The sequence below is a fragment of the Oncorhynchus clarkii genome, chromosome 5, assembly GCF_045791955.1.
Source record: "Oncorhynchus clarkii lewisi isolate Uvic-CL-2024 chromosome 5, UVic_Ocla_1.0, whole genome shotgun sequence".
In the NCBI taxonomy this organism is placed as follows: domain Eukaryota; kingdom Metazoa; phylum Chordata; class Actinopteri; order Salmoniformes; family Salmonidae; genus Oncorhynchus; species Oncorhynchus clarkii.
This window is the reverse complement of record NC_092151.1, coordinates 43,891,387-43,904,963: the sequence shown is the minus strand read 5'-3', so window position 1 is coordinate 43,904,963 and position 13,577 is coordinate 43,891,387. Positions and strand designations below refer to the sequence as shown.

At 43.5% G+C, this 13,577-nt stretch overlaps 1 protein-coding gene across 4 annotated transcripts in view; it reads right to left on the bottom strand.

Moving 5' to 3' along the window:
- LOC139408887 (chondroitin sulfate N-acetylgalactosaminyltransferase 1-like) overlaps nucleotides 1-13,577 on the bottom strand; it is a 35,703-nt gene that overhangs the window by 14,622 nt on the left and 7,504 nt on the right. For 3 of the 4 annotated variants that reach the window (XM_071153314.1, XM_071153317.1, XM_071153315.1), the window contains one exon: nucleotides 8,206-9,558. In XM_071153314.1, the coding sequence (XP_071009415.1) occupies nucleotides 8,206-8,932 (727 nt within the window). In that variant the 5' untranslated portion in view covers nucleotides 8,933-9,558. The remainder of the gene's footprint in view (nucleotides 1-8,205; nucleotides 9,559-13,577) is intronic. The other variant, XM_071153316.1, reaches the window with a different exon arrangement.

The window sequence follows — 13,577 nt, the reverse complement described above, 5'->3', positions numbered from 1 at the left end:
CATCACAGCAGCAATATTTGTGACCTATTGCCACAAGAAAAGGGCAACAAGCGAAGAACAAATACAATTGTAAATACGACCCATATTTATGTTTATTTATTTTCCCTTTTGTGCTTGAACTATTTTCACATCATTAAAACACTACTGTTAGGTTCTAAATAACAGGGTCAAATGTGAAGGACAACTATGAAAAGCTGTTTTTTTTAAACCCGCCTCCTATGCTGAGTCTCCTCCTTACACATCTGGACAGCCAATACATCTCGGTTGCTAGGCAGGACGTTAGTGATGCATGTTCTTTCTCACTTCATCTGACCTGACCTCGGCCCAAATTCCTCACTCCTCCCCCAACTGACGGCTGTCCTCTTGACTTGTACCAGACTGTGGCCCTTCTCCTTTCCATAGGATACCTGATGTCTAACAATAACATGTTCTGCATTCTCCGCTCTCCCTCCCTTCAACATTTCAAGTTTAGAAGTCAGCACCCATCAGTACATAGACATAATATCACATTTGAAATGTCTTTATTCTTTTGGAACTTTATTCTTTTGTGAATGTAATGTTACATTTTTATAGTATATTTCACTTTTGTTTAGTATCTATTTCACTTGCTTTGGTAATTTAAACATGTTTCCCATGCCAATAAAGTCCCTTAAACTGACATTGAAATTGAATTGAGAGAGAGACAGAAACTGAAACTGACAGAGAGAGAGAGAGAGAGAGAGAGACAGGGCATTATGACAGGGCATTTTATGCCCAGAGAGAGATGGCCAGAAAGGGCATTTCAGGCCAATGTAAAGATCCCCGGCCTTCCTCTCTGCTCCTAGGTGGACTAGGCTGGGGCCCTGGGCCATCTGCCACTATGACAGCTGAAGGAGACTGGTCATGCATAGAGATCCTACTCACACTGGATTTACAACGCCTCACAGTAGTTAATACCCAGACATATCACTCAACAACCATACCGTTTACCCCCCTTCACAGCTGTGCACTGTCAGTCAAAACCTCTTGTTCCAAAGATGACATGACTGGACTGGACAAAAACACAGCAAGAGTGTGAGGTTCGTCATCACGAAAGCAAAATTCTGTCCCGAAATAATTCTTTGAATTTCTCTACAGAAAATGCATGTACTTTACTCCCATTTCAAAACATTCTACTTTCGATTACTTCAAGAATAAAAACGGGATATTTTAAGTCACGCAACAATGCAGTAGAATCTAGCACAGTATCAAAATCCTCATACTGCAGGCTACTGTATTCTCCCGATAGAAAACACAGGAAGCTGCAAAAGTCAAGCGAGAATAGCTTGTGATCCCCAGTCCGATAGTGGCAAGACTAACTTCCTGTGATAAGAGCCATCTTCTCTTAACTCTGGGGACAGGGTGGGCTGTGGCTCCTCAGCCCAGACTCCATGTACCACATAAACATGTTTTTCACATTCACACAGCATACAGGATAGGATATTCATTTGATCACCCTGTTGCAGGATAACATAACTGCAAAAAATGTATCAACCCATGAAAATGTCCATTAACTGTAATCCACAGGCAGCAGAATTCTGATATTTTTTTCCACTCATTTTGACCAATCACATCAGCTCTTTTAGGGGCGGCAGGTAGCCTAGTGGGTAGCGCGTAAGGGCCAGTAAGCGAAAGGTTGCTGGATCAAATCTCTGAGATGTCATTCTGCCCCTGAACAAGGCAGTTAACCCACTGTTCCCCAGTAGGCAATCATTGTAAATAAGAATTTGTTCTTAACTGACTTGCCTAGTTACATTAAAAAAAAGAATAATTAAATTCACATCAGATCTTTTTCAGAGCTGATTTGATTGGTCTAAAGACCAATTAGTGAACAAAAGATTAGAATTGGGCTACCTCTCTAAAAGCAGCCATAATCATTCACATTTCCTCTTGCTGCATGATTATTTTCCTGCTGTAGCAAACTGGCTCAAATTAAGATCCTACACCTGTACCACTCCATTTCCACCCAAACCCTCTCTTTTGCTTTCATTTTTTTCTTCTAGTTTGTCTCTCCCTCTCGTTTCCTTCGCTCTCTCTCCCCTTCTACTCTGTCCCTCTTATTCCTTGTTGTCTCGTTGCGCCACTCTCATGCTTTCTGTGCGACAGCTGAGCAAACCCACCCGGGGCAGCTCCTGAAAAACACCATTCAGTACAGCCAATGGGTGGTGTTCAGTATTTGTGTTCAGTCGCGGCTCGCTAACGGAGAATTGGCAGGGCCCTTAATGCTCCCTTTGTAATCGTCAGCATCTCAACAAGCTTCAAGTTGTCTGGATGAATGAAAAGGTACTTGTCCACTGGTACAGCTCATTTAAAAGGACGGGCAAGGAGAACTTCATTGCTAATAGAAAGACAGTTCATTAAGTAGCCTACACGGCCGCTTTCATTTTTGTTGTTGAACAATGGTTGTTGTTTGCTACTTGCTACACAGCCACGTCCAACTACAGAGTACTCTTTGGATAACTCCGGAACAAATTGGCTATCTACAGGGTCAAAAAAACACATTTAAAGAGTTTATTTCCAAAACGCCATATATCTACCAATGTTTCACGTGTTTTTTTCACCAGAAATGATTGCTTACCTTCATGTGTGTAAAATATTGCTGTTCTCAGATTTGTAAATCATAGATTTTAGGTGTGTATTTAAAAAATGTGATGTTTTTTCAAAACGCTAGATATCCATTGTTTAGCTGGATTAGAATGTTCGTATATGTATATTTGACTAAGATCTGTGGTTGTCTCCACTACCTATCTTAAGATGAATGCACTAACTGTAAGTCACTCTGGATAAGAGAATCTGCTAAATGACGGAAATGTCAAATGTAAATGTTTCACGTACAGATCTCATATTACCGTATTGAGTCATTTTATTATTAAAATATTGATGTTACAAACGTATCATTTTTCTACATTGTAGAAAAATAGTGAAATCAAATCAATTTTTATTGGTCACATACAGTGGGGCAAAAAAGTATTTCACAAAACATCACTGCTCTAGAGCAGATCTGCATGGAGGAATGGGCCAAAATACCAGCAACAGTGTGTGAAAACCTTGTGAAGACTTACAGAAAACGTTTGACCTCTGTCAACAAAGGGTATATAACAAAGTATTGAGATAAACTTTTGTTATTGACCAAATACTTATTTTCCACCATAATTTGCAAATAAATTCATTAAAAATCCTACAATGCGATTTTCTGGAAAAAATTGTCTCATTTTGTCTGTCATAGTTGAAGTGTACCTATGATGAAAATTACAGGCCTCTCTCATCTTTTTAAGTGGGAGAACTTGCACAATTGGTGGCTGACTAAATACTTTTTTGCCCCACTGTACACATGGTTAGCAGCTGTTTAATGCACGTGTAGTGAAATGCTTGTGCTTCTAGTCCTGACCATGCAGTAATATATAACAAGTAATATAACAAATTCACAATGACTACCTTATACACACAAATGTAAAGGGATGAATAAGAATATGCACATATAAAAATATGGATGAGCGATGGCCGTGCGGCATAGGCAAGTTGCAGTAGATGGTATGGAACAGTACATACAGTTGAAGTCGGAAGTTTACATACACCTTAGCCAAATACATTTAAACTCAGTGTTTCACAATTCCTGACATTTAATCCTGGTAAAAAATTAGCTGTCTCCGGTCAGTTAGGATCACCAATTTATTTTCAGAATGTGAAATAAATACAGTGATACAGTGAATTATAAGTGAAATAATCTGTCTGTAAACAATTGTTGGAAAAATGACGTGTGTCATGCACAAAGTAGATTTGCCAAAACTATAGTTTGTTAACAAGAAATTTGTGGAGTCGTTGAAAAACGAGTTTTAATGACTCCAACTTAAGTGTATGTAAACTTCCGACTTCAACTGTACATATGAGATGAGTATAATGTAGGATATGTAAACATTTGTCAGAGTCGTGTGTATAGGTGGCAGGGAAGTCAGGCGCAGGAGAGTCAAACGGAGTGTAAGTGGAGTCTTTTAATAAATGCCCACTTAACATGCTCCATACACTAATATGTACATACATAAATAAACATGGGTACGAGGACCCGTCGCGCACCTATACAACAATAAAACAACACTGACATAAAACAATCTCTGACAAAGACATGAGGGGAAACAGAGGGTTAAATACACAACAGGTAATGAATGGGATTGAAACCAGGTGTGTGGGAAGACAAGACAAAACCAATAGAAAATAAAAAATGGATCAATGATGGCTAGAAGACCGGTGACGTCGACCGCCGAGCACCGCTTGAACAAGAAGAGGCAACGACTTCAGTAGAAGTCGTGACAACATTATTAAAGTGGCGTTATTTAAAGTGTCTAGTGATACCTTTATTACAGTAAGTCCATTTATTAAAGTGGCCAGATATTTGAGTCTGTATGTTGGCAGCCACTTTATGTTAGTGATGGCTGTTTAACAGTCTGCTGGCCTTTGAGATAGAAGCTGCTTTTCAGTCTCTCGGTCCCAGCTTTGATGCACCTGTACTGACCTCGCCTTCTGGATGATAGTGGGGTTAACAGGCAGTGGCTCGGGTGGTTGTTGTCCTTGATGATCTTTTTGGCCTTCCTGTGTCATCAAGGTGCTGTAGGTGTTCTGTAGGGCAGGTAGTTTGCCCCCTGTGATGCGTTGTGCAGACCGCACTACCCTCTGGTAGTGTACCAGCTGGTAGTGTACGAGGCAGTTGCTGTACAAGGCGGTGATACAGCCCGACAGGATGCTCTCGATTGTGCATCTGTAAAAGTTTGTGAATGTTTTAGGTGACAAGCCAAATTTCTTCAGCCTCCTGAGGTTGAAGAGGGGCTGTTGTGCCTTCTTCACCACACTGTCTGTATGGGTGGATGATTTCAGTTTGTCCGTGATGTGTACCCCGAGGAACTTAAAACTTTCCACCTTCTCCACTACTGTCCCGTCGATGTGGATGGGGGAGGGGGTGTCTCCCTCTGCTGTGTGCTGAAGTTCACGATCATCTCCTTTGTTTATTTTCCTGACACCACACTCCGAAGGCCCTTCCTGTAGGCCGTCTCATCGTTGTTGGTAATCAAGCCTACCACTGTAGTGTCATCTGCAAATTTGATGATTGAGTTGGAAGTGTGCATGGCCTCGCAGACACGGTGAACAGGGAGTACAGGAGAGGGCTGAGAATGCACCCTTGTGGGGCCCCAGTGTTGAGAATCAGCGGGGAGATGTTGTTTCCTACCTTCACCACCTGGGGGCGGCCCGTCAGAAAGTCCAGGACCCAGTTGCACAGGGCGGGGTCGAGACCCAGGGTCTCGGGCTTAATGACGAGTTTGGAGGGTACTATGGTGTTAAATGCTGAGTAGTAGTCAATGAACAGCATTCTTACATAGGTATTCCTCTTGTCCAGATGGGTTAGGGCAGTGTGCAGTGTGGTTGCGATTGCGTCGTCTGTGGACTTATTGGGGCGGTAAGGAAATTGGAGTGGGTCTAGGCTATCAGGTAGGATGGAAGTGATATGATCCTTGACAAGTCTCTCAAAGCACTTCATGATGACAGAAGTGAGTGCAACGGGGTTATAGTCATTTAGTTCAGTTACCGTAGCTTTCTTGGGAACAGGAACAATGGTGGCCATCTTGAAGCATGTGGTAAGAACAGACTGGGATAGGGATTGAATATGTCCGTAAACACACCGGCCAGCTGGTCTGGCCGGCTAGGGTTGCTGTCTGGGCCGGCAGCCTTGCGAGGGTTAACATGTTTAAATGTTTTACTCACGTCAGTCACGGAGAAGGAGAGCCCACAGGTTTTGGTAGCGGGCCGTGTCAATGGAACTGTATTGTCCTCAAAGCGAGCAAAGAAGTTGTTTAGCTTGTCTGGGAGCAAGATGTCGATGTCCACGACGGGGCTAGTGTTCTTTTTGTAATCCGTGATTGATTGTAGACTCTGCCACATACATCTCGTGTTTGAGCGGTTTGATTCCCAATGGAATAACACATTAGGAATCATGTAGTAACCAAAAAATATATTTTTGATTTTAGATTCTTCAAAGTAGCCACCCAAGACTGTTGCCTTGATGACAGCTTTGCACACTCTTGGCATTTTCTCAACCAGCTTTACCAACAGTCTTGAAGGAGTTCCACATATGCTGATCACTTGTTGGCTGCTTATCCTTCACTCTGTCGACCAACTCATCCCAAACCATTTCAAATGGGTTGAGGTCGGGTGATTGTGGCTAAATCAGATTGTCATCTGATTTAGCACTCCATCACTCTCCTTCTTGGTCAAATAGACCTTACACAGCCTGGAGGTGTGTTGGGTCATTGTCATGTTGAAAAACAAATGATAGTGGGACTAAGTGCAAACCAGATGGGATGGCGTATCGCTGCAAAATGCTGTGGTAGCCATGCTGGTTAAGTGTGCCTTGAATTCTAAATAAATCACTGACAGTGTCACCAGCAAAGCACCCCCACATCATCACACCTCCTCCTCCATGCTTCACGGTGGGAACTACACATGTGGAGATCACCCATTCACCTACTCTGCGTCTCACAAAGACACGGTGGTTGGAACCAAAAGGACAGATTTCCACCGGTCTAATGTCCATTGCTTGTGTTTCTTGGCCCAAGCAAGTCTCTTTTTATTGGTGTCGTTTAATAGTGGTTTCTTTGCAGCAATTAGACTATGAAGGCCTGGTTTACGCAGTCTCCTCTGAACAGTAGATGTTGAGATGTGTCTGTTATTTGAACTCTGTGAAGTATTTATTTGGGCTGCAATTTCTGACATGCAGTTAACTCTAATGAACTCTTCAGCAGATGTAACTCTGGTTCTTCCTTTCCTGTGGCGGTCCTCATGAGAGCCAGTTTCCTCATTGCGCTTGATGGTTTTTGCAACTGCACTTGAAGAAAGTTCTTGCTTCTTTGAGCTGTTCTTGCCATAATATGAACTTGGTCTTTTACCAAATAGGGCTATCTTCTGTATACCACCCTGTCACAACACAACTGATTGGCTCAAACGGATTAAGAAGGAAAGAAATTCCACAAATTAACTTTTAACCGGGCAGACTTGTTCATTGAAAATAATTCCAGGTGAATAACTCATGAAGCTGTTTGAGAGAATGCAAAGAGTGTGCAAAGCTGTCATTATGGCAAAGGGTGGCTACTTTGAAGAATCTAAAATACGTTTTGATTTGCTTAACACCTTTTTGGTAAATACAATGATTCCATATGTGTTATTTCATAGTTTTGACGATTATTCTATATCGCCTTTTGGGAAGAAACTCTTAATTCCTTATGGGTATGTTTAAGAGCCGATACCTGAACAAGTACTTCAAGGGAGAGATAGAGGTACATAAACAATTATGTGTTTTCAGTATATTTTTGGTATGTTGACACACACACAGACAGACACAGATAGACACCACACGCAAAGGCAGGCACACACACACACACACACACACACACACACACTTTCCCTCTCCCAGGTACACGTAGGAATTAGTCAGACATGGCCCCAGTAAAGATGTTAACCTTTCAGAGGAAGTGGCCCCTCTCTCTGAGCTTGTAGAGATGCTACAAACTGAATGGAAAGCAGCTGTACTCATTTCCTACTCCAAATCATGCTAGACTAGCTGGATATCCTGGCTGTGGCTCTTCAGCACCTCTATTATGGCTATCACACAGCAAAGCAAGACAACAACAAAAAAACAAGAAGGAACACACGAACATGTTCGTTACGGATGTGGTTTACTGGAGAAAATACAGAAACAATCGTTAGATTTTCTTAGTTGGAAATGGGGATGTGCTGATTATTTATTTGTTCGGGCTGGAGTTCAATTTGGTGAACTAGTTGTTTTTACTCCATATCATTTTTATTCAAACCATGTCAGTATTCCAACTGCCACTCCACAATGTAGCTATTGTAAGCTATCACAGAGTAGTGTGGAGCAGAACCTTGTATATATGCCATACACAGGAGGCTATTGAGAGGAGGATGGCTCATAATGGCGGAGCAAATGGAATGGAAAAATGGAATGGAAATAATGGAATAAATAAATGGAATAATAACGGAGCAAATGGAATGACACCAATTTGATACCATTCCACTCATTCTGCTCCAGCCATTACCACAAGCCCGCCCTCCCCAATTATACATACACAGTATGTATATCATTATGGCTGTATACATATGGCTCCGGTATGGAGCTTAGTGACTCACCTTCTATGAAGTCTGATGGGGAGTAGACCTTGGTGGTCCGGCCCTTGTTTGCTCCGTCTCGGGGTGTGTTGAGGCTCCGCAGGGCTGTCTCCAGCGCTTCACTCAGCTCATCCCTCCGGTCCTTCCTCACAGGCTTCTCCTCAGGGTGCCTGGTCAGGCCCATCTCCAGCTGGTACACCCTCTGCAGGGTGAAGCTCTCAAACGGCACCACGGCATACTCATTGGGTAGTCTGGTCCCCTGGTGGACCTCCGCCCGGCCCAGCTGACTGCGAAGGAACTCCTGGAGGTCCGTGTGGCTCCTGTCAGCCCCAGGCCCCTGCCCCCCCTCCCCGAGGACACCTCCTCCTGGGGACTGTCCGCCCTGGCCTCTCCCTGCCGCCCGTTCCATTGTGTCTTGAACTCCTTTGAGCTGCTCACTACGCTCCTGCAGTGCTTCTTTTAACTGGGCGATCTGCTTCTTCAGACTCGCCATGTGTAGCTTGTGCTGCTCCTCGCGCTCCGCTAGCATGGCCTGGTAGTCCTCCCGCCCCGGGGGTCCGCTCTGACCCGCCCCTATGCCCCCTGCTGCCGCTACCCCCAGCCCGGGGCGTGGCAGGGCGTGGCTCACCAGGTTATCCTCGGAGTGGGGGCTGCAGGTCATGACGTAGAGGAGGGACAGAGAGCAGCACACTAGGACCAATAGCACGCCCACACGGGACACCCAGGCCAGCAGACCCCTCCGCAGCATCCCGCTATCACCCAGAGGATCCAGGGATACACACACACACCTTAGCAGTCTCACCGCCCACTAAAATCTGATTGTCTTTGTGATTGATATTAATGTCTGACTAACCAAAGAAGATCCGCCTGAATGATCATTTGGGCCATTATAAGGGACATCTCAACATTGCTCTTACCATTGTCTGGATTCCTAATCCTTATGTTTGCGGTCAAGGGTGAGGCCCATTGGTCACGTCCCCTTCTCCTTCCCCCCTGGCTGGGGCCCAGTAAGGTCTGACGAGGTCCAGAACCTGGCTATTTCTATTTCCGATTCAGTCATTGGTAACAGACGCCATTCACCAGTGACTCACATCACATATGGTCCCACTACTTTCTCTGTGCACCCTGCTCTTTCCTTCCTGTCTGATGCTGCTGTTGCATTACAGGCCACTGAGAGAATGTCTGTCTGGGATTCGTTGTTTATTCCACTGGACTCATGTTGAGGGGTGATAACACATGACTAGTTTTCCTGGACCTGATTGAGTAAACTGCATAGAGTGAGAACACAAAGCATATTCCTTAAAAGAAAGTGAATGAACATTTTTGGTTGTTCGCAGTTTCTTCATGATGTATATATCCTCCATGAGTTGCCTTCTGGAGAGAGAGAGAGAGAGATAGCAGGAGAGAGAAAGAGAGATAGCAGGAGAGAGAGAGCGAGAGAGAGTTAAAACTCAGTTGGTATGAAAGCGCCGTTAAGGTTCCTGAGTATATGATATCATCACTGTCATTAACATCCCATAGTCATCAGAATCAATTTCTTCAAATCTCCTTCATCTAGACATATGCCTTGGTATATACGATTGCTTGGCTCTCTGAAAATGAAGAGCTTCACTTTGTGGTAAAAGCTCTCGATATGCTGCAGTATAAAACTGTGACGTTGTATTTTCAGAGATACATTTTTTTTTAATCATAAACCTGGGAGGGCTAGAGGTCTGCATGAGGTCTAATGTCTATTGCATGAGGATGTAGGGAAGGAAAACAGTTTCAATATCTAACTCAAGATTATAAAACATGCCACTCAATTTGAAATGTTCATATACTTTGATGTGAACTGAAAGCATGGGTTTCTACCTAGCGACACAGCCAAGCCAAGCATCTCGCAATCCCTTTAACTGCTGAATAACAATGTTGCCAGTGATGACATTGTGGCACTATGTGGGCTGTTCTAAAAGCATTAGGGACTGTAGATGTATTTGGACACTTCTGCCTGCCTGTCCTCTCACTGTGGAACAACTGGATCAGTAGAAGACAAGCACAAGCACAAAACAAGCCAGAAAACGGGCCATTTACACACCCACACAAACGCTCTCTTTATCTCGGTCTCTCTGTCTTTCTCTCTCGTCCACAAGAAAATGTCCTTAATCACATGAAGGAAGACTGTATGGACAGAGATAGAAAAAGACTGCTTGCATGTTAGGCCTATGTTTCCAAGCCTGTGGTGCACGTCTTGTGCAGGTGATGGTTTATTTGTGTGTGCTGTGCAAAATGGAAGCGCGGGTCCACGTGTGTTTGTGAGTGTAGTTAGTGTGTCTGTACGCGTATCTCCCTGTTGACTCACCACACAATGATCTATTTTATACAGTACCAGTCAAAAGTTGACACACCTACTCATTCAAGGGTTTTTCTTTATTTTTACTATTTTCTACGTTGTAGAATAATAGTGAAGACTTCAAAGCTATGAAATAACATATATGGAATCATGTAGTAACCAAAAAAAGTGTTAAAAAATCGAAATATATTTTAGATTATTCATAGTAGCCACCTTTTGCCTTGGTGACATCTTTGCACACTCTTGGCATTCTCTCAACCAGCTTCACATATGCTGAGCACTTGTTGGCTGCGGTCCAACTCATCCCAAACCATCTCAATTGGGTTGGGTGATTGTGGAGGCTAGGGCATCTGATGCACTCCATCACTCTCCTTCTTGGTCAAACAGCCCTTACACAGCCTGGAGGTGTGTTGGGTCATTGTCATGTTGAAAAACAAATGATAGTGGGACTAAGTGCAAACCAGATGGGATGGCGTATCGCTGCAGAATGCTGTGGTAGCCATGCTGGTTAAGTGTGCCTTGAATTCTAAATAAATCACAGACAGTGTCACCAGCAAAGCAACCCCACACCATCACACCTCCTCCTCCATGCTTCACGGTGGGAACCACACATGCGGAGATCACCCGTTCACCTACTCTGCTTCTGACAAAGACACGGCGGTTCATGCAAAATCTCTAATCTGGACTCATCAGATCAAAGGACAGATTTCCACCGGTCTAATGTCCATTGCTTGTGTTTTTTTGGCCCAAACAAGTCTCTTCTTCTTATTGGTGTCCTTTAGTAGTGGTTTCTTTGCAGCCATTCGACCATGAAGGCCTGATTCACGCAGTCTCCTCTGAACAGTTGATGTGGAGATGTGTCTGTTACTTGAACTGTTACTTGAAAAAATTGGGGCTGCAATCTGGAGGTGCAGTTAATGAACGTATCCTCTACAGCAGAGGTAACTCTGGGTTTTCCTTTCCTGTGGTGGTCCTCGTGAGAGCCAAATAAAATATATTTTGATTTGTTTAACACTTTTTTGGTTACTACATGATTCCATATCTGTTATTTCATAGTTTTGATATCTTCACTATCATTCTACAATGTAGAAAATAGTCCAAATAAAGAAAAACCCTTGAATGAGTAGGTGGGCCCAAACTTTTGACCGGTAGTGTAGGCTCAATGCAGCCTGCTACTAATGAAAAGACCAGTTATGTCAGAATAGCGGGCTGTATAGGTCCTGTGCTCTGTGCCTGGGCTGCTGGGTCAAACCAGTCGCTGATGCGTACATAAGCATTTACGAAATGAATGCATTATGTAGGGATTATGAATGTGTTACGGACGTAGACACCATTGAGAAAAAAGTTCCCAGATGACTTTGGCCTTCCTGCAACAGCACCACGGCTACTTTCGATCTCAAGAATCTAAAGTGGCTTCCTCCTCTTGTCTCCTCTCCTTCATCGTTGCTGGTCTGAGGTTGACTGCGTAAGTGAACACAATGTGGGGGAGCCTGAATGATAGGAATGAACTTTCACCTGCCTGGCTACGTTATAAACTGCAAAGGAGACGAGAGAATGTGACGTTAAGACTATTGAGATTTGGCCTACTCTATGAGTCCATATAGCCTGTAATTACCAGGCATCCTTCTAGCAGCAGAGATTCCCACCCCACAGAGCCAGGGACTGGGTGTTGGGAGGAGAGACTGAATGAATGGTGACTCACAGCCAAACCGCTGACTCTCACTGACTCTCAATGGATAGATCCACTGGTTGTCATTTAACTCCCCAAGGGAATGGACTGGGCTCTCATACCACAATATATAACCTCTAAATCATATTACGGGATGACGTGCTCTTCCCTAACATTCATAATTAAATGATGATTTGTTGTTAAATTACAGCATCCTCATACTGATTATATCGACATTTAGCACAACGTAACCCTCGTGTGAAGCTCGAATAAGATCAGTACGAATAAGTAACATCTAAAGAACGCCTAACATCTACATCTACTTCTGGGACCTCGGGTAATTTGTCAACTGAGCTAACCTACAAGTCGTGACTTAATTTCCAACTGAAGTAAAACAAACTGCCATTGTACTGCAGTCAGGAAATGATGTGCCTTTTTTTCCCTCCTCATTTTGGCACGTCTCATCTCAGCAGTGGTCACTGTCCAATCAGAGAGAAGTAACTGTGGTGAGACAGTTTACATGAGTTTACTCACCTCTGATTTGTGCTGCTGTGCATAAATAGTTACGTACCACAGTGGGTTCTGTCTTACAGTTACTGCTGTTACTTCTGCTCATGTTTCTGACTTTCTTCCTGTATATTTTCATGACTATAAGAGTGATTGGTTTGTTCCTTTGGAGCAGTAAAGCCAGATTCATGTTTATGCAGAATCTTTAATTACACTGTGGCTAAATCCGAGTCATTATATGATCATTACGCAAACAGTGTTTATAAATATTTATAAACGCTTGTATACAAATGTAGAACATGCAGAAGTGCGGTGACCGGAAATAACATTTCCTGATCTGACTGAGCTATGATAAATGGTGTATTTCTCCTCTCGGGGGGGACTTGCAATCACTCTGAGAGACAGAAACAGATAGAGAGACAGACAGACAGAGGAAAAACTGATTGATAGAGAGCGAGCGAGGGAAAAGAGGGAACGACAGAAAAGAGAGCGAGGTGAGGTGGCGAGTCGGGCGGGCGAAGGTCAGATCAGACTGTCTCTGTGAAGTGTGAAGTATTTGAGGTATGATTCTGTGGCAGTCTCCAAATGTATGAACAGTAGTTCAATGTGTGACTGTGTGTGTGTGTGTGTGTGTGTGTGTGTGTGTGTGTGTGTGTACCCACGTGCGTTACTAAACACATGAAGCTAGAATGTACAAAAATTCACCATAGTGATAATTTCAACAAGGTGCATTCGTTACATTACATCCCCGTAAGGCATAAGCAGTGGTCGGTCTGCAATCACTAAAAACAAGAAAATGAACCACAGAAACACACCACAAGGCATGCTTCTGACCCTATCAAAAATACTCTGTGATCTCTGTATTTCTTCTTTTATTTTCCCTTAGGC